This window comes from Chiloscyllium plagiosum, unplaced genomic scaffold (assembly GCF_037043375.1).
Source record: "Chiloscyllium plagiosum isolate Xiang-an unplaced genomic scaffold, Cpla_swu_hap1 HiC_scaffold_2, whole genome shotgun sequence".
Taxonomy (NCBI): Eukaryota; Metazoa; Chordata; class Chondrichthyes; order Orectolobiformes; family Hemiscylliidae; genus Chiloscyllium; species Chiloscyllium plagiosum.
In genome coordinates this window covers 30,396,562-30,423,840 of record NW_028270140.1, presented here as the reverse complement: position 1 = coordinate 30,423,840, position 27,279 = coordinate 30,396,562, and the positions used below count along the sequence as shown (strand labels likewise).

Genomic DNA, 27,279 nt, shown 5'->3' with positions numbered 1-27,279 from the left:
GAGAATTTAAAATGGTGATGGACCACAAACTATGTTTCCATTATGCTTAACCTGTAGAAATTTAATATTGGCAGAGATCAAACCTTAAGAGGAGTTCTATTGCTGAGGAGAAACTGGACACCTTCTCACCATAAGGACAAAAATGGTCTACAATGCCAACATGTCTCATCCATAAAGGGTTCAGTAGACAACTATCTGAATTCTATGGTTTTTAACAACATTAAATTATTTTGCTTCTGTCATGTTTTTCCAATAAGACTAATATATGAAAAACGATGTATTATACAGGTGTACATTAACCATTTGAAAGCAATGTTTACCTTGAGGAAAATTACAAATTTTCATTAAACTTTAGTTAAAAACTTTAAATTCTTCAATTCTTAAATACATTTTCTTGAATACTTTGCATGCATGTGCATATACATATAATACATGCCTTCTCCTTCCCAGTAGTTAATTGCATCCTTGAGTAGTAGAATCTCTCCTGTCATTTTGCTGTTTAAAAAAAATTAAAAAGTTAGTCAACTTCCCCGCCAACATTTCACAGTGGTGATGACAAATGTCAGTTGTAAATTGATTATACACCCACTGTCAGAACAACAGCTTGTGATAACAAGAGGTCCATGGGCAGTGAGTAAAAGTCAACAAAATAAACAAAAATACAAAAAATATTTTGCTGTCACAGTGTAAAACTATATAATTGGAAAAGAATGACTTGCTGCTAAGGCATGCAAAGCACAAACACTGGGGTGTTGAATCATATGAAAGATTCAAAACAAGCATTTCATGATTTTATCTTCCCTCAATGGTCTACAGAAAGGAGAGTCTGCCAGAGTCACACAGTCGCATAGACTGGAAGGTTCCATTTGATTCTCTATCTGTATCTATAGAACTAAATAACTAAAATTAAGGCTGTGACCACTGGCCACTTTGTTTTGAAAGTAGAAGGAATTAAATCTTGAATAAAGCAAAATATTGCAGATGCTGGAAGTCTGAAACAAACACGGGGAACGCTGAAGTAACTCAGAAGGTCTGGCAGCATCTGTGGAGATAGAAACAGAGTTAACATTTTTAAGTAAGTTATGACTCTTCTTCAGCAGAGAATAGAATCTTACAAGGAGTTTTGTTACCTATTGCATGCAGACTTATGCAGAGAAATGTGCACACACTTTGAATATTAACTGGATTGGGGTTTGCTGAAATGCTCTCCCTGGGCAAATGGTCTTTTTCTATTCACCCTTTAAGCTCAGAGCCTATTGCTAAATGGACAAAGTACCAGGCAAATACTAACAGGAGTCTACACATGCAGAATTGGCAAATAACTTTTTTTTAATCAGATCTTGTGCCATCAACAGTCCTTGACTTAAATCACATGCTTTGAAAGGCGATTATGAAGATGTTCCAAATAAATTATCATCTATCTGACTAAAATCCAGAAAACGAAAATGAGAAGCCCAACATAGTTCAGTTCCATTGTATGAGCAACAAAGCCCTGGGTGAAATATATATACACACATATAATTCTAACATTCCTTGCCTTTTCAAAATCAAGTTGGAGCTTTCAGCACTCTTCATGTGCTCTAAATTATCCATCTTTCAGTCTGCATTACAAATGATAATTGAGGATGATAAATGAAGCAGGTCAGAAGTGTTCACATTTACAGATGGCAATTGAAGGAAAAATCTAATGGACATGCAGCAAATGCATTTTAATTCACCGTTCTATTATTCAGAGCTGAATGACTCACAACATGCCTCACATCAGATCTAAAGTTTAAGCAGCTATGACAAATAGACTACAAATTAGCAAATGTGTTTTTACTTGTCTTCACCACACAACTATTGGGTGCACTCACCATGCTGAAAAATCAGATTTGATTTATTTTCATTTTAAAAGATTTGCAACCAAAAATATTGTGCACTGTAGGTGCATTTTCAGTGGGCAATCTGGTGTAATACACACAATCTGAGAAGTACTCAGCACTTGAAGTATTATATGCAAACCTGATTACAGGTACGTAGAAATGATCAGAACACAACACCATATAGTTTGATCAAGGTATAGTCTAACTGACAGTCAAGTGTTTTCATGAATATTTATTCTTCAACCAATATCACAAGAACAGTTTGTCTGGTCATTACTGATTGTTGTTTGAGGGAGCTTGCTGTGTGGAAATTAGCTACCTCATTCCCTACAACAATGACTACAAAATTGCCAGTAAACCACATTGCACATCCTATGGTCATGAATAACACTATATAGATGGTCTAATTCAACATTCTATAGGTTTATTGATTGTTTGGACACATCTACTAAATCTTGCAGCAAAAAGAGAAAATGCTGTAAATACTGCATGGGAAGCAGCATCTGTGGACAATGTTTCTTCACATTTTAGGTGAATGACCCTTCATCTGAACTAGCAAAAGTTAAGAATGTTGCCAGAGTTGGAGGGAGAGGCTGAATAGGCAGGGGCTATTTTACCTGGAGCATCAGAGGCTAAGGGGTGACCTCATAGAGATGTATAAAATCATGAGGGGCATGGATAGGGTGAATAGCCAAGGTCTTTTTCCCAGGGTAGGGGAGTCCACAACTGGAGGGCATAGGTTTAAGGTGAGAGGGGAAAGATTTAAAAGAGACCTAAGGGGCAAATTTTTGCAAGCAGAGGGTGATGCGAGTATGGAATGAGCTGCCAGAGGAAGTGGTGGAGGCTGGTACAATTACAACATTTAAAAGGCATCTGGATGTGTACATGAATAGGAAGGATTTAGAAGGATATGGATCATTATTGGCAAATGGGACTAGATTAATTTAGGATATCTGGTCTGAACACAAACCTCAATCCAGATGAAGGGTTTATGCCTGAAACGTCGATTCTCCTGCTCCTCGGATGCTGTCTGACCTACTGTGCTTTTTCAGCACCACAATTTTGAGTTGGACTGAATTGTCTGTTTCCATGCTGTACACCTCCATGATTCTATGTCTTCGAAAAGACACAATAGATTTTAAGTAAGTGCAGAGATAGGAAGAGTTGTGTGAGGAGGTGGTAGATGGACAAGAGGAAATGTTTATAATAGGATGGAAGCAGGGACCAACTCTTGGGTATATAGATGGAGAATTATTACCAGTACAAAGACCAGGATTTAATCTTGGGCACTGGAAAGATTTGCCCACCATTGGCGAACTGTTGGAATCCCCACCTTACATGTGTGGAGTAGGCTCAACCAAGTTAAACACCTATCAGGCACTTACTGGGCTTCGCAGGGAGATTGGCTGTTGCTAATATTGCTCAAAGGAGGGATCATTGTGGGATCCCTGGACACAGGTAAGTGGGGTGGGACCAGGCACAGAAAGAGGGTCAAAGTATTGAAGGTGAGAGCAAGAGTGGCCATTTCCCTTTGCGATGCCAGTTCTCTCGACTGGGCAAAAGTGCCAGTGAATGAGGGAACGCTCTCCTCCTTCCTCCACAAGGCCACAGGAAAACCACAGCAACCCTTGTGCTGGAGCTGAATTGACATCTCTCCACATGATAGAGAATTGCATGCATTGGCCTCTTAATGCCTTTGACTTAATTGTTGGTTACTCTGCCATTGGTACAATGACACATGGCCTCCCACATAATTTAGTGTGTCTGGCCAATCTCCATGTTCCTGCCAAGACAGGCTGTGCTAATTTGGATGAAATCTAAAACTAAAAGGTTTAATCTCCCTGCTAAGGTCGATGGAAACGATCTGACAGCACCATGTTAAAGAAGAGTAAGGGAATTAAATCTAGCAATTTACCTAATTGATTTCTCTATGAATATCACTAAACAGATTACCCATTCATTATCACACTATTGTTTGTGGGAGTTTATTGTGTGTAAATTGGTTGCCATATTATATACATTGTAGCAATGACTACACTTCAAAAAGTACTTGGCCATGCTAAATTGCCCGTAGTGTTAGGTAAGGGGTAAATGTGGGGGTATGGGTGGGTTCGCTTCGGCGGGTCGGTGTGGACTTGTTGGGCCGAAGGGCCTGTTTCCACACTGTAATGTAATCTAATCTAATCTTAATTGGCTGTAAAGTGCTTTGAGATGCTTGGTGGTCATGAAAAGCACTACACAAAAACAAATCTGTATTTGTTTCTTTCTTGAACAAAAGGTTCATGCATTGGAATGTGCGAGCGCCTGAGTTTCTGATGAACATTTCTAGCACGTGAAGCTCTTTGCATGGAGCACTGTTGTATAAAATCTATCCTGTGTGCGCACAATAATTGATTATGGCAGTCTCTAATGTGATCCAATGTGCCCCCTTGTGGTGAATTTTAGCTTGTATAGGTAAGTCTGAAGTATAATTAGCCAGTTTTTATTTTTGCTATGCCACATTAACAAGATATGTATGGTCTCTGCTGATTTTGTACAATATCCATTTACATTTGGGAACAATGGTTATGTCTAAGGAATACTGTTTTTATTTGTGTTACTTGCAGTAGGGAAAGGGCAATGAAGAACTTAAAACTCATCAGACTGCATCATAGGAGTACTGACTCTAAAAAAAGAGTGCTGAACCTCTGTTTAACGAGCCATTTCACTAAATCCCTCTAAGTGCAAATATTGATAGTGCAAAATTTTCCTGAACTTTTCAGAGGAGCAATGTGTAGAGATACAAGCTGAAAATATTGGAAATGTTCAGAAAGTTACATAACACCAGTAGACAGAAAATGAGAGGGGTGAATTTTACAGGAGGGTGGACCTGCCCCTATGGCCCGTAAGCTAAACGTCAGTTGGCACCTTGTTGATGAGAGATCTGGCTGACCAGTAATGCTGTGAAGACAAGCTTAATTGGATCATCGAGGAACTTCTGACCCTCAGGATCAAGAGATCCAGCCCAAAGACAGTTGCCAGAGTCGAAGAGTGTGGTGCTGGAAACGCATAGCAGGTCAGGCAGCATCTGAGGAGCAGAAGAATCAACGTTTCGGACATAAGCCTTTCATCAGGAATGACTTCATTCCTGAAGGGCTAATGCCTGAAACGTCGATTTTCCTGCTCCTTGGATGCTGCCTGACCTGCTGTGCTTTTCCAGCACCACATTCTCGACTCTGATCTCTAGCATCTGCAGTCCTCACTTTCTCCTAAGACAGTTGCCAGCCCACCTGATTGATCAGTAACTCTATAGTCTTAACACAGCTAGGAGAGAGTTGTGATCACTTCTGAGACTACAAGCAGTCTCAAGGAAGGAGTGAAGATGTCTCCTGAACTTCAGATAAATCCAAAGAGTTTGGGCTCAGAGATCCCAGGCAGGGCTGAGGTATTGAATCTGAGAAGCAACTTATACGTTCACTCTCTCCACCACTAACGTACAGTGGCACAGTGTGTACCATGTACAAGATGCTATGTAGCAATCCATCAAGGCTCCGACAAGAACACCTTGCAAAACTGCAAACTCTACCACCCAGAAGGACAACAGACAGCTGATGCATGGGAATACCTCCATCACTACCAGATTCTCCTCTGATTCATACACCAACCTGACTTGTAACTATATTGCCATATGTTCACTGTCATTTGGTCAAAATTGTGGACCTCCCTTTCTGTCATTGTTGTGTCTGTCCCTAGAATGCTAAGGACTGAAGCAGTTTACAAGAATGGCACTCTTTGGAATTGAATTAGGAATGGGCAATAATCACATGCTCAGCCAGCTACACCCACATTAGAGTCACAGAGTAATCGAGATGTACAGCATGGAAACAGATCATTCAGTCCAACTCGTCCATTCAAACCAGATATCCTAAATTAATCTAGTCCTATTTGCCAGCATTTGGGCCATATCCCTCTAAATGCTTCCTATTCATATACCCATCCAGATGCCTTTTAGATGTTGTAATTGTACTAGCCTCCATCACTTCCTCTGGCAGCTCATTCCATACACGCACCACCCTCTGCTGGAAAAGGTTGCCCCTTAGGTCTCTTTTATATCTTTTCCTTCTCACCCTAAACCAATAACCTCTAGTTTTGGACTCCCCTACCCTGGGGAAAAGACCTTGACTATTCACCCTATCTATGCCCCTCATGATTTTAAAAGCTTCTATAATGTCACCCCTTAGCCTCCAACGCTCCAGGGATAATAGCCTCAGCCTATTCAGCTTCTCCATCTACTCCAAAGCCCCCAACCCTGGCAACATCCTTGTAAATCTTTTCTGAACCTTTTCAAGTTTAACAATATCCTTCCTATAACAGGGAGACCAGAACTCAAAACAGCATTCAAAAAGTGGCCTAACCAATGTCCTGTATAGCACCAACATGGCCTCTCAGCTCATTTGCTTAATGTTCTGACCAATAAAGGCAAATGTATCAAACGCCATCTTCATTTCGATGAAGGTGAGGACTGCAGATACTAGAGATTAGAGTCAAGATTAGTGTGGTGCTGGAAATGCACAGCAGATCAGTCAGCATCTGAGGAGCAGGAAAGTCGACGTTTCAGGCAGGAGCCCTTCATCAGGAATGAAATTCACCACAGCCTAATCCACTTGTTCATAATGCTCTGCAGTAGCTACGTACATCTGTCAAACACTGCTACAATAAGAATTATGCAAAGAACATTCTTAAAGGAAACCATTAAAAAGATTCAACATTTATCCTAGCTAAGGTATTGTGTATGACCATTGGTTGTTATGTGTTCCATAATTTCTCCATGCAAAAAATGATGGTTAAGCACATTTCATTGGAAACCTCTTGGAATTAATATCAGCATTCTAAATCAGTGAATACTTAAATAATTGAGAAAAAATATAAATAATTGGTAACTCAAGTAAGCAACAAATCTGAAGTGGAACAGTGTACATTTAAACATAGGCAGAATTCCAAATTTAACCTAAACATCAAAAACAAAAACAAGAAAATAAACGTAATCTAAATCAGTGCAGAGGTCAATATGAAAATAAAGAAGAAATAAAACACAAACAAATTAAACAATAGAAAAATTCCTCACGATAAAAAGCAGTGTGGACTGAGGTCAGGGAAATAGTATTCCTTCTGCACCTCACCCATCCCCATGATGGGACCACTTGTATGCCTGAGACATGTTCTGTAGCAGATGTCTCTGAACTGGACTGCTGTTGGCCAGAACACGCAGGTGCGACAGTTTGAGCCAGAATCTGACAAAGAACCTAATTGTTTATTTACAGGCTCAGACTATGGATCTCATTCTACTGCCAAAGAAAGAACCTGCTGATACTAGTTATGAATTCATTATGTTAGCTTAGAATCTCAATGTTTCTTTGCACATTTTGGCTAACATCTATCACTAATTCAATCAAAGTTTGCCAAAGCAAGTTAGAAGTGACCTGGTAACTCTTAAGACTTTATACCGGCTCCTGATATACGCACTCAAGAAGCATTGCATCATCTTCATTAACATTAGCATGAGTCTCATGTTGCCCACGTACTCGTGAAGAATGTAGAGTGTCTACTCCAAAGGCAGAGGCTCCTCATCTCCCAAAGGTTCTGAACACCACATCTCCACAGTAGCAGCCATGGTGTCATAGGTCTCATCCTTCCCAATAACTGTAACCACTGAATGGTCACCAACATTACACTCAAACTCAGAAGTTTCACCCTCCTGGCACTCTTCTCCTTCCTTTGCAGTGGCTGCTGTGTCACCTTGTGGTGATGTACTCACTCCATTCCTTCCTGATCACTCCTTCAGGAATCATGCGCGTTTGAGCCAATTCAACTCCAATGTAAATGGTCATGTCCATGACTTGCAACATTTCACGCTTACTTTTCCACATACATTAACCCTCCTCCTGGGGAATAAAGCACTCAGCTGTTGATATGTTCTTTATCCCCATCTCTGATACACCATTAGTTACTACAGGTATAGGGTTGGAAAAGCTAAGTAGATACCACATTCCACCAGATCTTTAATGTTTGGCACCTTCCCCCACTCTATTCTTGCAAAGTTTACAAACATCTAATTCGATTTCTGTCTTGTTCTCCTAAATTTTAATTGATGTCATAGAGTCAAAGAATTACAGATGGAAAGGGGCCCTTTGGCCCAATGTGTCCACTCTGTTCACCAACCAGTTATCTCCTCTAATCCCATTTCACAGCAGTTGGTCCATAGACATGCATCCAATGGCATTTCAAGTATTAATCTAAATACTTCTCAAATGTTATAATGACTCCAACTTCTACCTCACTTTCAAACAGTGATTTCCAGATATTCACGATCATCTGGGTGAAAATATTTCTCCTTAAATGCCCTCTAAGCCTCCTCCCCTTTACCTTAAACTTGCGCTTGCCACCCCCCCCCCCCCCGCCCCCACCCCCACCAAGGATCCTATCCATGCCCCACTTAAACTTGAAGACCTCAATTAGGTTTCAATCAGCCTTCTCTGTTCTGAGGAAAATAACCTCAATCTATGTAGCTTCTCTTCATTGCTTAAAAAAACTCCATGTCCTGGTGAATCTCCTCTCTAAATTGCTCCACACTTTTCAGATTAAATCTATTCTGCTCATCTGACAGTATATTTATATGTTCCTGTTGCTTAAAGTTTCAGCGACAAGTTAATAAGCAATTAATATTGCCTCGATGACAATTTCATACTCTGCAGTTTGTTCTTCTAACAACTGGCACACACACATTCATAGAGTCATAGTCATAGAGATGTACTGCACGAAAACAGACCCTTCGGTCCAATCCGTCCATGCCAACCAGATATCCCAACCTAATCTAGTCCCACCTGCCAGCACGTGGCCCATATCCCTCCAAACCCTTCCTATTCATATACCCATCCAAATGCCTCTTAAATGTTGCAATTGTACCAGTCTCCACCACATCCTCTGGCAGCTCATTCCATACACGTACCACCCTCTGCGTGAAAATGTTGCCCTTTTATATCTTTCCCCTCTCACCCTAAACCTATGCCCTCTAGTTCTGGACTCCCCGACCCCAGGGAAAAAGACTTTGCCTATTTATCCTATCCATGCCCCTCATAATTTTGTAAACCTCTATAAGGTCACCCCTCAGTCTCTGACGCTCCAGGAAAAACAGCCCAGCCTGTTCAGCCTCCCCCTGTAGCTCAGATCCTCCAACCCTGACAACATCCTTGTAAATCTTTTCTGAACCCTTTCAAGTTTTACAACATCTTCATAGTTATACCAATCAAAACACACTGTCATATTAAGGTCCAAACATCTTTTGGCCACAAGCTGACCAACTACCTTCTTAAATTAGATTCCCTACAGTGTGGAAACAGGCCACTCGGCCCAAAAGTCCACACCAACCCTCTGAAGAGTAACCCACTCAGGTTCATTTCCCTACATTTATTCCTGACAAATGCACCTTATACTATAGCAACTTGGCATGGCCAATTCACCTGACCTGCATATATTTTGGAATGTGGGAGGAAACCAGATCACCCGGAGGAAACCCACACAGACACAGGGAGAATGTGCAAACTCCAGACAGACAGTCATCTGAGGCAGGAATCAAACCCAGGTCGCTGGCAATGTGAGGTAGCAGTGCTAACCATTGAGCCACCATGCCACCCTGCAGCATAGTGATTGCAGATAAAATACATAGGTTTCAACCATAACCTTAGTCAACTTAGGCACGAAGCACAGATTCTTAGTTAAATCAAATTGCTCATATGAATCAGAATCATCCTCGGAGGCATTTCTTTGTGCTTTATTATGAGCTTTGCTTCAGCTAGTTCATATTTTCTACATTCCATAACTCTTTGAAGTTCAAGTTTTTATTAATTCCATTTCCCTCTCCTTTTCTTTTTCCTCTTTTCCATTTAAGTTTTCTTAACTCTATGTGCCTTTTCATTATTACATTTATTTTCTCTCCATCATCTGCTTTCCTTTAACCTCAATTTCTATTATTCCATTTTCCTTCTAATTCAAATTCTTTCATTACTAGGTGTAGCCTTCAATTTAGCTGCGAGCTCACTCAATTCAGCTTTCACCAAAGATTTGAGATAATCCAAATATTATTTCTTCCTCTTCCAGAAAACTTTTAGCTTCCTTCAAATTCAATGCAATAAATCTCACTACAATTTTAATATCCAGAACCACCACATACTCATTATGTCAAACATAAAGACACAGATCCTTTTAAGATTCAGTTCTAACATTCACACTGACACCACCCCATCATTAACAGTCACACTGACACCGCTTTTCGAATTTCAAAAATATACTTTATTCATAAAATATTTTGATGATCTGTACAATTGGTCATGCCATACATACGTATACATTCTATTTCCATACATACAGAGATCGGAATTAATCATTCGTATATATAGGTCTGTACGTTTAGCATCCATATATTTAGCTGAGGCTTCAGGGATGCCCACTTACTGAATAGGCCCCCTGTTCTTCTTTGGCAGGCAGACGTTACACAATGGTCTTTCCCCACCGCGCCTTGGCGGCAGTTGCCCCAAGCTTCAGCGCGTCCCTCAACACGTAGTCCTGGACCTTGGAATGTGCCAGTCCTCAACACTCAGTCGGGGATAGCTCCTTCAGCTGGAAGATCAACTGGTTTCAGACAGACCAAAGCGCGTCTTTGACCGAGTTGATGATCCTCCAGGCACAGTTGATGTCCGTCTCGGTGTGCGTCCCAGGGAACAGACCGTAGAGCACGGAGTCCTGCGTCATGGAGCTGCTTGGGATGAACCTCGACAAACACCACCGCATTCTTCTCCAGACTTCCTTTGTATAGGCACATTCCAGAAGGAGGTGTGTGACAGTCCCGTCCCCTCAACAGCAGCTTCGAGGGCAGCGTGGCTTCGAGGGCAGCGTGCAGTGCGGCAGAGAGTCCAGGCGTGCATAAAGGATCTCATAGGCAGAGCCCTTCTCACCACCTGCCAAGCCATGTCTTGGTGCTTGTTGGAAAGTTCTGGCGATGAGGCATTCTACCAAATGACTTTGACAGTCAGCCCAGGGAACTGCTCGACAGGATCTGCCCTCTCCTTTTCCCGAAGGGTCTCAAGGACACTATGTGTTGACCACTTTCTGATGGACTTGTGGTCAAAGGTATTTTTCTTCATAAATTTCTCCACGAAGGACAGGTGATACGGAATGGTCCAACTACTTGGAGCGTTCTGCAACAGTGAGACTAGGCCCATCCTTCACAACATCGGGGACAGGTAGAACCTCAGTACGTAGTGATGCAGCCACACACAAAGGTGGCCATCGGGTGAGGGTGGCATTGGGTGTGTTTTTCCCCCAATTGCCCAGATCTTTATACCATTCGGACCCTGGCCCTCTTTGATCTCCATATAAAATGGAAGATGGCCCGGGTGACTGCGACAGCACAGGTTCTGGGAACAGGCCAGACCTGTGCCACATATAACAACACTGACAGTGCCTCACACCTGATGACCAGGTTTTTTTCCCACGATGGAGAGTGACCATAGCTTCCATCTGCCCAGTTTCTGCCTCACTTGATATGCTCCTCCCAAAACTTGCCGCATGGCCCAGCCCCTCCGAACCAAATACCCAGCATCTTCAGGTGGTCAGTCCTGACAGTGAAGGGGATGGAGGATTGGTCGGCCCAGTTCCTGAAGAGCAAGGCCTCGCTCTTGCCTCAGTTGACCTTGGCACCCGAGGCCTGTTCGAACTGGTCACATATGCACATGAGTCTGTGCACGGACAGTGGATCCGAGCAGAATACGGCGACGTCATCCTTGTACAGGGAGGCCTTAACTTGTAGGCCCCCGCTGCCAGGGATAGTCACCCCTCTCAGGCTCGCATCCTTCCTGATGGACTCGGCAAATGGCTCTATGCCGTACACAAACAAGGCAGGAGAGAGGGGGCAGCTCTGCCTGACTCCAGATCTGACTGGGAAGCTATCTGATTCCCACCCATTGATTGAGACTGCACTGACAATGTTGGTGTAGAGCAGTCTGATCCAATTGCAGATTCCCTTCCCAAAGCCCATTTTGGAGAGAACATCTCTCATATACTTATGTGATATCCTGTCAAAGGCTTTCTCCTGGTCAAGGCTGATGAGGCAGGTATCCAACCCCCTGTCCTGCACATAGGCGATCATATCCCTGAGGAGTGGGAGACTCTCAGTGATCTTCCTGCCCGGTACAGCACAGGTTTGGTCAGGATGGATCACCGATCCCAGAGCAGACCTGACCCAGTTGGCGATGACCTTTGACAAGATTTTATAATTTGCATTCAATAGTGAGCTTGGTCTCCAATTTCTGATTTCTTCCCTCTCCCCCTTCCGTTTGTAGTTGAGGGTGATGATGCCTTTCCTCATGGATTCACTCATGGTACCTGCCAGAAGCATACTGACATACACCTCCAGCAGGTCTTGGCCAATCAAGTCCCACAGAGCAGAATGATCGGTAAGCCGTTGCTTCCGGGAGTTTTATTCTTTTCGAAGGACTAGACGGCCTTGGTCAGCTCATCTAAAGCTAGCAGCTGGTCTAGCTTCTCCTGTGTTCTGTCGTCAAAGACCTCCATGATAGAGGACAGGAACGAACTGGGAGGCCGCGCTGTTAGTTGGCTTTGAGTCATACAGACTGGCATAGAAGGATTTGCTGATCATCATGACGTCAGCCTGAGATGACATTACCGAGCTATCTTCTTCCTTCAGGCTGCTGAGCATGGAGCTCTCTTTGTGCACCTTTTGGAAGAAGAAATGTGAACACGTCTCGTCCTGCTCCACGGAGCGGTCCCTGGACCGGAAAATTATCTTGGAGGCAAAGAGCGAGGCTGGCTGGCCCGTCACCTCCTGGAGATCCTCCATGACATTGACCCCCATCATCTGCAGCAGGAGCAGGTTCTGCATACTTTCCTGGAGTTGGGACAGTTTTCCCTGCCTCTATCTCACCTCCTGAACACCTTTGAGGATGAAAAATCTCTTGACGTTCCCTTTTATTGTTTCCCACCAGTCCGCTGGAGACTTCTCACACTGACACCACCCCATCATTGACTGTCAGACTGAACACAATCCTCACTGAAAGTCCACGTCCTTCTCACTGAGTCACCTTGACACAACTCCCAATCTGGGTCATACCGACCTGGTCCTCTCCCTCCCTGACAGTTACCTTGACCCTTGACCCCAGATGCTGGAAACAACAACGGGCCAGGCAGCCTCCATAGAGACATATCATGCTAATATTTCAAATCTAGATCACTCTGACCCCGCCCCGTTCCCTCCGTCACAAAGCCTTCAGCTTCCTCCTTATCGACCCGCCCACTCCATGTCAGTCTTGCCCCGCCCAACCCGTTATGCCACTCAGACACGCGCGCCCTCCCAAAGACACCTTTGTCCCCGCCCAATTAAAGTCAGCCGCTCTGACACCTCCCCCTTCCCGTCAGCCACTCTGACTCCGCCGTACCCTAATGGACACTCCGATCCCACCCACTCGCCTGAACGCCGCTCTGACCCGCCCCCTTCCCGTCAGCCACTCTGACTCCGCCGTAACCTAACGGACTCTCCGATCCCACCCACTCGCCAGCATGCCATTCTGACCCCGCCCCTTCCCTGGCGGCCAATTTGACCCCGCCCCCTTCCCTGGCCTCTCCCAAAAGACGCTCTGATTCCGCCCGCTCCAAGACTGCCCACTTCTGACCCCCACTCTCTCCCTCTCAGTCACTCTGACTCCACCCACCCACACGCAGTCGGTGTCCCCCGAGCCCACCCGTCCCTGCCAGTTATATTGACCACGCCCCTCCTTGCCCCGCCCTCTGACCCCCCTCCCAGTCAGTCACATGGATCACGCCCCCTCCCTGTCAGTCATATTGACCCCGCCTCGCCGCCATGATATTTGCGATGTGGGCGGGTTTTGGTCGTCGTGAGTTGGGCATGAATCTTGGAGGAGCAGGTGAGTAATGTTGGCAATGTCTGTTTTGTTTGCCCGGGCGGGGGGGGTTATGGATTTGTAACTCCAGTAATAGGACTTGAGGCCCAGCAGCGCCCGCCCTCGCTCTTACCCATCGCACACTCCCCTTGCCGATCCTTCACTGTGCAGTCTCTGTTTGCTGCCCCCGCCTCCAACACCATTCTTAGTATTGGACAAATGACCCCAGTTACCTGACTAGTGATTTATAAAAATGTAATAATGTTTTGCGTGTGTGCTGTAGTACCCCAATGCATAAAGTCAAGGGTCTCATGTTTTTTTCATGTAATTATCAACTTCTGCTTTCAGGTTTGTGTACAAAAAGCCACTGCTCCTTTCCAGTCTTTTTTACAATTAGTACGGTTTAGGTTGCCTTCCTCTCCATCCTTTCCTGCACAATGCCACATTTGCGTTTCTTTTCAATTAATTTCATCCGTCATTAAACTGCTGTATGTTACCCTGAAGCACACTTGTCTTCCTCGCTGTTTACAACATTGATTTAGGTTAATTTCGTACGTGATTATATTTTAGTTTGTCCCGTGCGGTAATTGAAAACATGGATGTTGTCAGTTTGATGTCACATGTGCACTGGGATGAATTTCTGACCACACATTAACTGTTTCCACTTGCAAATATTGCCTGGTTCCATCTGGTCTCAACTGATTTGATTCTCATCCATCCCTTTGTTTACTCCTAGACTCAAACTATTTCAATGCACATCCAGCTAGCTTCTCACATTTTATCTTGGAGATAGCGAGGAATGCAGATACTGGAAAGTCAGAGTCAATAAAATTTGGAGCTGGATAAAAAGCAGCAACCCTTTATCAGGACTCCTGAGTTGTGGTGAAGGGTCCTACCCGAAACATCGACTGTCCTGCACCTCTGACACTACTTGACCTGCTGTGCTTTTTCCGGTTTCACGTTTTATCAACTCCCACATTCTATCTCAAACAATGGAAATCATACAAAAAGCTTTGCTGCCTGTAGCCTAAATCACATCTGATTCACCCACATCACAGTAGTCACTGACCAATATTTGGGTGGCATTTGAGCAGTAGCTTAATTCTCATGCTTTATTTTAAAACTTCTCTATACTTTTGCCACTTGTTATCTCATCAGCCTCCTCTAGCCACACAACCCCTCAAATATCTGTGCTCCTCTAAATATGGCCTCTTGAGCATCCCATATTTTAATTGTTTAACTGTTAGTGGTTGTGCCTTTGCTGTCTAGGTCCTAAACATGGGAATTCCAGTCTTTTTTTAAATTAGTATGGTTTAGGTTGTCTTTCTATCCACATGCCACATTTGCATTTCTTTTCAATTAATTTAATCCGTCATTAAACTGCTGTATGTTACCCTGAAGCAATGTCTGTTTTGTTTGCCTGGGGGGTTATGGATTTGTAACTCCAGTAATAGGACCTGAGGCCCAGCAGCGCCCGCTTACCCATCGCACACTCCCCTTGCCGATCCTCCACTGTGCAGTCTCTGTTTGCTGCCCCGTTGCTACGGGGAGAATGCGGGTAAGTGGAGTTGAAATGCCCATCAGCCATGATTGAATGGCGGAGTGGACTCGATGGGCCGAATGGCCTTACTTCTGCTCCTATGTCTTATGGTTTTATGGTCTTATTCCCTCCTTAGATGTCTGTCTGACCCTCCTTTGATGTCAGATTTGTTTTATTATGTCCTTGTGAAGCATATTTCATTATGTTAGGTAAAGGCAAAGTTGCCATAGTCCTACTGGACCATGAGAGAGAGAGAACTGTTGGTAGTTTAATTTGAGATTACCACACCTCAGGTGAAGGGAGGTCCTTTATGGTAACCTCAGCCAGTACGGGAATTGAACTTGTGCTGTTGCTGTTACTCTGCATTGTAAACCAGTTGTCCAACCAACTGAGCTACCCAGCCCACATTTTATTATGTTAAAGGTGATGTATTTTAGTTGGTGTAAAAGGGTGTTAAATGTCTAGTATAATAGTAGTGGACTGGTCTGATTCAATTCAAGTGCCTTGTATCACTTCTGAAGAGTTTCATTCTTTTCCAGTTATTGGAAGACAGGACAATTGATGACCAATGCCTCGAATCAATAAGACCATCATTTTGACCCTGCTAACTGTGATAAGTTTCATATTTCTGTTGTTTCAGCTGTATTATTATAAAGAATACTTTTCATCAAAGGTAAGTATTGCATTGAGCATTTTAGTTATTATGGTGACAATTATTAAAATAATAGGAAAATTGCAAACACCAGATTTTTTTACACAGGAGTTTTATGAAATTTATTACTTCTAGCATTGCTTACCCTGCCAAGGTTTAAAATGATTGCCTATCTCCTGTTGCTCTTCAAAAGGTAATGGTGAGTTGCCTTCTTGAAACATTACAATCAATGTGATGTTAGGGAGGTAGTTCCAGAATTTTGACTGAATAGCAATATATTTTCAAGTCAATCTAGTGTGAGACTTGGAGGGGAATCTGGAGGTAGTAACATTCTAATGTGTATGTTGCCCTGGTTCTTCGAGGTGTTAGAAGTTTGTATGACAATATTGAAGTAAATAGACAGGAATCTCAGAGCAAGTGCAGTATTCATTTCCCAGAATGTTTGTTTTAAATTTAGATTTTTTTTTAAAACTTTGTAATGCTATTTTTAATCTGAAGTTTCGATTCACTAAATCTTCATTCGATAGTGTACTGTGGTCTCAGCCAACATCTACAGATTTAAACAGGTGTCCATAAGATACTGGACCAATCATAGCAGAAAATGTGTTGCTGGAAAAGCGCAGCAGGTCAGGCAGCATCCAAGGAACAGGAGAATCGACGTTTCGGGCATAAGCCCTTCTTCAGGAACCCACTGCTGCTCAACTGAGTTTAACTGATTAGACATGGATTAGGGATTGACCTGGAACATTTCTGGTATGAAGTGGTCAAACTATACCACAGTTTTAACAGTTTAAGCTAGGTTTTAAAAATAACATTTATATTTCTAAATTTAAATTCCATGTCTTCCCAAGGATAAAAATTCATATTTTTAATCCTTCAATGCAATGGCAGATGGAGTTGAATAGACTGCTGCCAACCCCAACGTAAAATAAATATTTTGTACCTGTTTACCAAGACGTTAAAAGTCTCTCAACACCAGGTTATAGTCCAGCAAATTAATTTGGAATCACTAGCTTTCGAAGTGCTGCTTCTTCATCTTTTTAACTTTGTCCACCCCCGTCCCAACAGTGGCACCTCCAAATCATGTCTATCAAGAAAGTAGTTGCTACTCAGACCATTATGTCAGAGGAGGAAGCTCTGTAACACAGAGTTCAAAATTGATGAAGAAATGTTGGATAGGCTACTATGCTTAAAATTTACAATTTATCAGGACTAGATGAGATTGAAAGAAGTTGGAGTGGAAATTACAGGTGCACTGGTCATAATCTTCCCATCTTGCCCAGACTCGAGAGCAGGAGAATTGCAAACATTGTGCCCACGTTCAATGCATATTGTACCAATATGAGAAGCAGCATGCAGAAGTCTAAAAAGACACAGAGGAGTTGGTGGACTGGATGAAAAATGAAGTTCAATGTGGAGAAGTGATATATATTTTGATAAGAAGAACATTGACCACCCATATCAAATAGAAGGTACAATAGTTAATTGAATTCAGGAATAGAAGAACCTAGGTGTATATCTGCATAAATCCTCAAAGGTGGTAGGATAGTTAGAGCAGTTAATAAAGCGCACTGTTTCCTGGGCTTTATTAACAGAGGCATAAATAAAAAGAGCAAAGAAGTTATGCTGAACATGTATGAGATATGTGTTATACCTCAGCTGGAGTATAGTGTGTCATTTTGGCCATCACTCTACGGAAAGGATGTAAATACAACAGAGACATTTGTGTAAATCTCTTCTGCACTGTCTCCAGTGATGAGAAGTTTCAGTTAAGAGAACAGATTGGAGAGGTTGGGACTGGTCTCCATGGAGAGAAGAAGGCTAAATAGAAATTTGATAGAAGTTTTCAAAATCATAAGCAGTGAGGAAAGAGTAGACAGGAAGAAACTGTTCTTGCTCATAAAAGAATTGAAAACAAGAGGGCACAGATTTAAAGTGATTTGCAAGAGTAGCAAATATGATGTGGAAAAATATTCTCATGCAAGGAGTGATTCAAGTCAGGATTGCACTGATTGGATGTATAGTGGAGACAGGCTCAGTTGATGCATTCAAGAGGACATTAGATTATTATACGAATTGAAAATGTGCAAGGGTGTGTGGAAAAAGGCAGTAGAATGGAACAAAGTCTTAATTCTGATTGGATAGCTAGTGCAGATACAATATGCTGAATGACCTCTGTGCTGTAACATTTCTCTGGTTCTGTCAAAGTTCATTGTTTGACAATTGGGCATGAAATACAGATGGGCTGACTACGAGTTGGCACACAGGATATGGTAATTGGGCAGTCCTGTTTTACATCTTTTTTGAAATAAATATTGCATTTCTTAATTTGAATAATGGAATAATTCACTAATGCATAGTGTTTCTTTAAATGCTTACTTTATGAATTTAAAAAAATCTTTTGCATTTGATGGCATATTGATTTCAGCGTATTTCTTTCTAACTGCTTGGTAATGCTAGGTTCTTTTGCACAATTATCATCTTGCCTTTGCATGAAGGGCTATCACTGAGAAGGTTACACATGCCGGTCTGTCACCCTTGCTTTCAGATACCTGCCTTTTTGAATTGCAAGAGTACTTCAAGAATGGCTGATTTAAGCAATATGCATTTTGTGATTCATGTTCTGTCCAATATATAGGTGTCTAAAGTGATAAACTTTAATTTTTGTTGTTAGTTTGTGTGCAACATACATGATCTTTTAAGTTCTGATTATTTATTAGATTCTGCTGACCATGTTAAGCAGTATGCCTGCTATGGTAGTCCTAAACAGTTCCAAGAGAAATTAAAAATTTTGCCTGACCCGCAATGCTGGAAGCGAAATCAGTGCTCTTCTGCAAAGTCTGATAGATAGGTAAAATGAGTTGCTGCAGCTCTTTCTCTCACTAGGGACTGCTTTTACATTAATAATGTGATTTCACAAGGAAAGTCAAATATTATACAATCCTTAAAAGTCCCTTTTTTACATTTCAGAACCTGTGGACACAGAGCTCCAGATAAGGAAAAGTGTCAAAGGTTTTCTCAGTCCTATGTTTTTATAGGTTGTATTTCAGTGTGATGTGCATAGATTAGCATTTACAAGGATTTTTTTTAAAACAAATTTTGTTGTCTTGGTTTGTTTTAGAATGGGTCATACGTTTCTGAATCCAAAGAAAGTTATTCCATGGAAGACAGTGTGCATTGGGTATGTATATCATTCACACTTCGTTACTCTTCTGTTTTGACAAGAGAAATTTGAGAAGAACTTGCAACTGTATCTGTGTCCATCGCATCTCTGATGTTTCATGTCCAATGAATGGTGTTAAGGTGTAGCTACTGTTATGTATAAAGAATTAGCATTTTGCATATAGCATGATCTAATAAACAGTAATTAAATTAATGACCAGTTTGTTTGATGAGGTAAGAATATTGGCTGGGACACGGGGAGCAACAATCTGATTATCTTCAGACAATGTCAAACTCTTTTGAAATTCACCTGATTTAACAACTTGTCTTTGCAGTAATGCCTCTGTATAGCACTGATGCATCAGTGTTGTGTTTTATATAGGCTGTTTGACGAAGAGGAAATGCAATGTAAATTGGTGAGAAGGACTATGGACGATGTGGTTCATGGTGATCGAGGAAAAGGAACATGCTGGTTGCAATGCCAGATGGATATTCTCTAGGAATTCAGCCCTCATGAGCATTGCTTATGAAATTTAGCTTATGTCTGAACATGATCACCAAGGGAATTGTGAGGCATTCGTTTGGGGAATTGCAGAGAGGGTTTCTGAGATGTTTGTTTGCTGAGAATCATTTCACCATCTACAAGTTCCCCTCCAAGTTGCAAACCATTTTGAATTAGAATTATTTTTTCCATTCCTCCACTGTTGCTGGACCAAAATCTAGGAACTACCTTGTAGCAGCACAGTAACTGCCCCAAGATCCCAAGTATTGCACTGGTTCACTGAGGCAGGTCACCACCATCACCTCGAGCAGTTAGGGGTGAGCAATAAACTCTGGCCTAGCAAGTGACACTTGCGTCCCTTGAACATATAATAATTTTAAAAATACTCCAGCTCAAGGACACCAAGGCACTTAAGCTAGCTCAGCCAACATCAGTTCATTCAATTGAGGTAGGCAATCTAACCTGCGACTTCTACTTCTCAGTGTGGTTCAGTGAGTACACTTTGCACTGCTTTTCTTAATGTCATCTCTCTAAAGTGATACATTTCACTTTTGATCACACATCAATTCCTAGCTCCTGACTTGTGAGTTAGCCTATGAGAAGAGAGAGGCCAATTTTACTCAATGTGCCCTAATGAATAAAAGAATGAGTGATGATCACATTGAAATATAAAATTCTGGGAGTTGCTGAAAGGCAGTTTCCCACAGCCAGAAAGTTGTGACAGCTGAGATGAGGAGAACTGTCTTTGTCCAAATAGAGCATTTCTAGAATTCTCTACCCTAGAGGACTGTGAACGTTAAGTTGTGGAATTTACTCAAAATTGAAGTTGACAGAGTTTTGGATGTTACAAAAAGTAAAGCATGTGGTGTTGGTGTGAAAAACTGGAATTGATGCAGAGGGTCAACCATGATTTTCTTGATAGTGGAGCAGGTTAGAGGGGGTATACATTCCTGGGCCTCATTCTTAAATTCTACCATAGAAATGTCAGAAAATTCCATTATTCAGTTATTCTTAAGTATAAAGGTGATGTATCTTTTGAATTTTTTTGTCTTCCTCTTCTCTCCCTCTCCTATGTCAGCAAATCTTCGCACCACAAAAATACTTCTCTGACAAGTTACTGTAGTGAGTTCGGATCCAGCCGAAACTTGCAAAACAACATTTGTTTTCTGAATCGGCATGGAGTAGTGGTCAAGTATTCTGCAATTGTTTGGGAATTTCAGTGAAATTTGCTAGATGTTTCCATATTCTTTTTTAGTAGGTTATTGCCACAGTGAAATGGAAATGAGTGAGCTCTGAATGACCCGAGAGAACAGATTGGATTGTGCTGCGTTTGTTCTATGTTGTTTCATTTTCCATATCTGCAACCTAATTTAAGTGATTTATTGTTCCACTGTGTGAACAGAGGTGGCAAAGGTTCCTAATATAAACTAAATTATAAACCTTTGCATGCTTTCACCACCCTTGAGGTCAATACCCATCTACCAACAAACCTGGCACCAACATATACAATCTTCTGTCGTTCACTTTCAGTTTTTGATTCAATCTAAACACTTTTTTTTGACTAGTCACTGTCCAATCTGTAAAACACCTTGTGCTCATTCATTTGACTGAAACAATAATAATTGTACAGAGGATTGCGTATTCTTAGTAATTGGTTGGTGATTTGTTGTAATTTTGTTAATGCTGCTTGTGTATTTTTTCCTAGAAAGTGGTCAAAAAGTTTCTTGATTTGGCATCGATCCACAACATTCCTTTATATCTTATTGATCCACTGGTTTTGGGACGGATGAATGAGAATATTCAGAATGAAAATCCCAACAGTAGGTTGAACTGCAAGTATCTGTGTATTCCCAGAGAGTTCACCACATTTGCATTATTGGACAAATTTTGGAAAAATGATGTAAGTGCCAACTTAATGTTATGGATGATGTAATGCTAAATGGAAGAGGCTAAAGTAGTTTGCTTTGTCCATTGTTTATTATCTGACTGTACATATGATAGACATTTTACATGTTTAAGTACAATGTTAAAGTGACAGAGCTCTGAAGGATACAAAGGTAGTAGGAAAGAACTCAAACAAGGAATTAGAAAGGCTAAAGGGGGCGATGAGATGTCTTTGGTAAACAAGAGTAAGGAAAATGCCAAAGTGTTTTATACATGTCGAAGGAATATGTGGGTAGTGAGGAAAAGGGTGGTGCACTCAAGGACACAGGAGGGAATTTGAGTGAAGCTGGGAGAAGTGGGTGAGATCCTTAACAAATACTTTGTGTTGATATTCACAAACGAGAAGGACATGATGGATGATTAGTCTTGCAAGTTTCGGTTGAGTCAGAACTCACTACAGTAACTTGTCAGAGAAGTATTTTTGTGGTGTGAAGGTTTGCTGAATAGGAGAGGGAGAGAAGAGGAAGACAAAAAATTCAAAAGATACATCACCTTTATACTTGAGAATAACTGAATAATGGAATTGTCTGCCATTTCTTTGGTAGAATTTAAGAACGAGGACCAGGAACGTATACCCCCTCTAACCTGCTCCACTATTAAGAAAATCATGGTTGACCCTTTGCATCAATTCCAGTTTTTCATCCCAACACCACATCCTTTACTTTTTGTAATATCCAAAACTCTATCAACTTCAGTTTTGAGTAATATTGATATGCTGGGGCATGTCAATATAGAAAAAAAGAGGAGGAAGTGTTGGATGTTTTAAAAAGCATTAAGCTGTACAATTTACAGGAACATGATGGCTTCTATCTCGGAATGCTGAGGGAGCCAAGTAAGAAAATTGCTGAAGCTTTGTATGAAATTTTTGCATCCTCTTTAGCCACAGGAGAGATCCTAGAGGACTGGAGAATAGCTAATGTTGCTCCTTTTAAAAAAAGGGCTAAATGCCTAATCTGGGAAATTACAGACTCTTATGTCAATCTTAGCAAAATTCTGAGAGAAGATTCTTGGGGATAGGATTTACTCACATTTGGAAAAACATTGGACTTGTTAGCCATAGATAACATAATTTTGTACGGGGGAGGTTATATCTAACAAACTTGATTGAGTTTTTTAAGGAAGTGGCAAAGGTGTTTTAGGGCAGGATGGTAGATATTGTCTGTATGGACTTTAGTAAGGTCTTATGGCAAAAGCTGAAGTCACCTGGGATCCATGGTGAGCTGGTAAGATGGACACCGAACTGGCTTCATCATATAGGACAGTGATGTGGTGGAAGGGTGTTTATTTGACTGGACTTCTGTGACCAGTGGTGTTCAGTAGAGGTCAGTGCTGGGAGCCCAGTTGTTTGTAATATATACAAATGATTCGGTGGCGTGGTTAATAAGCTTGCGGATGATGTCAAGATTGGGAGATGGTGGGTAGTGAGGAGAATTGCCAGAGGATACAATAGGATTCAGATAGGTTGGGGACTTGAGCAGAGAAGTGACATATGGAGTTTAGTACAGACAAATGCAAAGTGATGTACTTTGGGAGATCTAATGCAGGGGAAAGTCGTTAGTAAATGACAGAACCGTAGTACCATTAATACTGTATACACAGGGATCTAAGCATACAGGTACATGGTTCTTTGAAAGTCACAGCACAAGTGGATAAGATGGTCAAGAAGGCATATGGCATGTTTGCCTTCATTAGTCAGGGCATAGAATTTAAAACTTGGCAGGTCATTTTGTGGCTGTTTAGAACTTTAGTGAGGCCACTTCTGAAATATTGTGTACATTTTCTAGTTGCCACATTACCAGAAGGCTTTGGAGGGGGCACTGAAGTCGTTCATCACAATGCTGCCTGGTTTGGAGGGTATTCACTGTGAAGAGAGATTGGATGAATTTGGTTTGTTTTCACTTGAATGTCAAAGGGTGAGTGGGTGACTTCATAGGATTTCAAAAAATGATTACAGAACTGGCCAAATTGACAAGTCAGTGTCTTTCTCCCAGGATAGAAATATCAATTGCTAGGGTCCATAGGTTTGAGGCAAAAGCAGGTAAGTTTAAAGGACTTGTGACAGGCAGGTTTTTAACACAAAGTGGAAAGTGCCTAGAATGTGCTGCTAGAGAAGGTGATGGAAGTGAATACAATAGCAATATTTAAGAGGCATCTTGGCAGATACGTGAACAGGCAGGGAATAGAGGGATATGGACTGCATAGAAACAAAAGGTTTTTATTTTGGAAAGGCATCATGTATCTGCTCAGTCTTGGTGGACCAAAGGGCCTGTCCTGGGCCACACTGTTCTTTGTCCTGTATGACCAGTGCCTTTTGGATTTTTAAAACTGACTTTGCTTAATTATTCCCATCGGGATGTGTTTTTTTGTAGAATGAAATGAAATTTAAATGTGAAGTGCTGCATATTAGAAAGGCAAATCAGGACAGGACTTGTACACTTAATGGTAAGGTCCTGGGGAATGTTGCTGAACAAAGAGACCTTGGAGTCTAGGTCATAATTCCTTGAAAGTAGTCGCAGGTAGACAGGATAATGAAGAAGGCATTTGGTATGCTTTCCTTTATTGGTCAGCGTATTGAGTATAGGAGTTGGGAGTTCATGTTGTGGCTGTACAGGACATTGATTAGACCACTTTTGGAATACTCCATTCAATTCTGATCTCGCTGCTATAGGACACCTATTGTGAAACTTGAAAGTATTTGGAAAAGATTTACAACGATGTTGTTAGGGTTGGAGGGTTTGAACTAGAGGGAGAGGCTGAATGGGCTAGGGCATTTTTCCCTGGAGTGTTGGAGACTGAGGAGTGACAATTACAACATTTTAAAAGGCGTCTAGGTGGGTATATGAATAGGAAGAGTTTAGAGGGATATGGGCCAACTGCTGACAAACCGGACTAGATTAATCTAGGATATCTGGTTGGCATGGACAAATTGGACCAAGGGGTCTGTTTCCATGCTGTATACCTCTATGACTGTGTAGGACTTCTGTTTTGAAACCCAAATAATTCTTTGAATGAAAACAAATCAAATCAGCATGTCCTTTATTGTAGAACTGGGCAATAATTCTTAATTCTTAATTAGCGTTATAGAATTCAATATCTGTTTACACTTCAGATTCTAACTGAGAATAGATTTTAAATTTTAATTTCTAATTTATCATTTTGAACATTTTTGAAATAAGCTTGAGGGAAATATCTGTTTGTTCTGAACTGAGCTAGTTATCTGGTCTACATACAGCTGTTTGGCATCTCAAAATTTTCAGTTCATTTTGAAATGCTGCACTTTGGGATTCTGAAATGTTTTCTACATCTTAGCAATGTGCTGAAATGATTTCACTGGTTAATTTCAGAGGAAAAGAAAGTTGAACTAGTTACATGGTTCGTTATAGTCTGTTTTATATCTTTTGTACATGCTTCTGATTAACCTTGTTCATTAAAAGTCAGGTTTAGGTCAGCTACAAAGCCATTTGGTTAACACTAATCCTAATGCATGATGCCAGTTGTTTCAAAGGATGAAGAGAAATCTCTCGCACCAGTTTTGACCATATCAAACCAAATGATGTTTAAATATTGAGAAGAGGCTAACTTCAGATTTTATATGCTTTCATTTTCCCAAAAATATTTTTTTCAATTCACCTAAGGTGTTTCTGAAGAAAGAAGCTGAAGAGGAGGGTTTTCAGTGGGTGGAGTTGAGTGGTAAAGATCCACGACTAGCTGGAATGGGTGATCTCTCTGGTACAGAAATTCCATTGCACTGCATCTTTAAGCTACAGAATCATGCCATCCACTTGGTGGTATTTTATGAAAGGAGTGGCAATTTCCTATGGCATGGGCAGCTGCGGCTCAAGCAAAATATGGATAAAAATTTTGTCCATTTCCGCAAGCTGCATTTTGGACGTTACCCTGGAGCCTATAGCAAGTAAGTGCAAACGAGCTGGTCTGAGACCTGATATCGATGCGCTGCTGGTTGAAGTCAAGATCTGCTGATAACATTCAGCTTGATGTCTGGAGTTAATTCGTCTTTATTCCAAGAGAAAGGACTTCTACTTGGACAGTGAATTTCAGAACCTCAGGATATCCCAAAGTGTTTCGCCGCCAACGAACTACTTTCTGAAATGTCAGTTGAGAGGCTCACCTGAAAGCCATTGGATATGTTTAATTAAGTCCCAAAGTTAGTAATTTGGTTAATTATGCAAAAGGTTGTGGACAAAAGATAAAGTGGCAAACACATGTGGACATAGTTTTGGAACTCACCTTCTATGAGATGAGATAGAAAAGTGACTCCAAGTAACCTAATGTGTTGTTCCATCTTTATTTGGACTGTACATTAGAGTCATAGAGAGGTACAGCACAGATGTAGACCATTCGGTCCAACCTGTCCATACCGACCAGATATTGCAACCCAATCTAGTCCGAACTGCCAGCACCTGGCCCATATCCCTCCAAACCCTTCCTATTCATATACTCGTCCAAATGCTTTTTAAATGTTGCAATTGTACCAGCCTCCATCACCTCCTCTGGCAGCTCATTCCGCACACATACCACCCTCTGCATGAAAAATTGACCCCTTAGATCTTTTTTTACATCTTTCCCCTCTCACCCTAAACCTACACTCTCTAGTTCTGGACTCCCTGACCCCAGGGAAAATATTTTGTTTATTTATCCTATCCACGCCCCTCATGATTTTGTAAACCTCTACAAAATCACCTCTCTGCCCCATCCGCACCAGGGAAAATAGCCCCAGCCTATTCAGCCTCTCCCTATAGCTCAAGAAATCCAACCCTGGCAACATTGTTGTAAATCTTTTCTGAACCCTTTCAAGTTTCACAAATCTTTCTGATAGAAAGGAGACCAGAATTGCATGCAATAAGACAACAGAGGCCTAACTCAATATTCTGACCAATAAACGAAAGCATACCAAATAACTTCTTCACTATCCTATCTACCTGCGACTCCATTTTCAAGGAGCTGTTTCTCTCTCTTTCTTGGTTTCTTTCTCTCTTTCTTGGTTTCTTTCTCTCTTTCTTGGTTTCTTTCTCTCTTTCTTGGTTTCTTTCTCTCTTTCTTGGTTTCTTTCACTCTTTCTTGGTTTCTTTCACTCTTTCTTGGTTTCTTTCTTGGTTTCTCTCTCTCTTTCTTTGTTTCTCTCTTTGTTTCTCTCTCTCTCTCTCTTTGCTTCTCTCTCCCTCTCTGCTTCTCTCTCTCTCTCTGCTTCTCTCTCTCTCTCTGCTTCTCTCTCTCTCTCTCTGCTTCTCTCTCTCTCTGCTTCTCTCTCTCTCTGCTTCTCTCTCTCTCTCTGCTCTCTCTCTCTCTGCTCTCTCTCTCTGGCTTCTCTCTCTCTCTTGCTCTCTCTCTCGGCTTCTCTCTCTCTCGGCTTCTCTCTCTCTCGGCTTCTCTCTCTCTCGGCTTCTCTCTCTCTCGGCTTCTCTCTCTCTCGGCTTCTCTCTCTCTCGGCTTCTCTCTCTCTCGGCTTCTCTCTCTCTCTCTGCTTCTCTCTCTCTCTGCTTCTCTCTCTCTCTGCTTCTCTCTCTCTCTGCTTCTCTCTCTCTCTGCTTCTCTCTCTCTCTGCTTCTCTCTCTCTCTGCTTCTCTCTCTCTCTGCTTCTCTCTCTCTCTGCTTCTCTCTCTCTCTGCTTCTCTCTCTCTCTGCTTCTCTCTCTCTCTCTGCTTCTC

At 41.7% G+C, this 27,279-nt stretch overlaps 1 protein-coding gene and 1 pseudogene across 2 annotated transcripts in view; one reads left to right on the top strand and one right to left on the bottom strand.

Moving 5' to 3' along the window:
• Positions 1–6,847: 6,847 nt before the first annotated feature.
• Positions 6,848–14,016, bottom strand: LOC148151845 (uncharacterized; annotated as a pseudogene).
• The window catches only part of fktn (fukutin), a 26,016-nt gene continuing 12,230 nt past the window's right edge, over positions 13,494–27,279 (top strand). The window contains exons 1-6 of one of the 2 annotated variants that reach the window (XM_087995576.1): positions 13,494–13,837; positions 15,893–16,026; positions 19,127–19,186; positions 21,375–21,569; positions 23,398–23,526; positions 25,249–25,526. In XM_087995576.1, coding sequence (XP_087851702.1) covers positions 15,922–16,026; positions 19,127–19,186; positions 21,375–21,569; positions 23,398–23,526; positions 25,249–25,526 — 767 coding nt within the window. In that variant the 5' untranslated portion in view covers positions 13,494–13,837; positions 15,893–15,921. The remainder of the gene's footprint in view (positions 13,838–15,892; positions 16,027–19,126; positions 19,187–21,374; positions 21,570–23,397; positions 23,527–25,248; positions 25,527–27,279) is intronic. The other variant, XM_043717131.2, reaches the window with a different exon arrangement.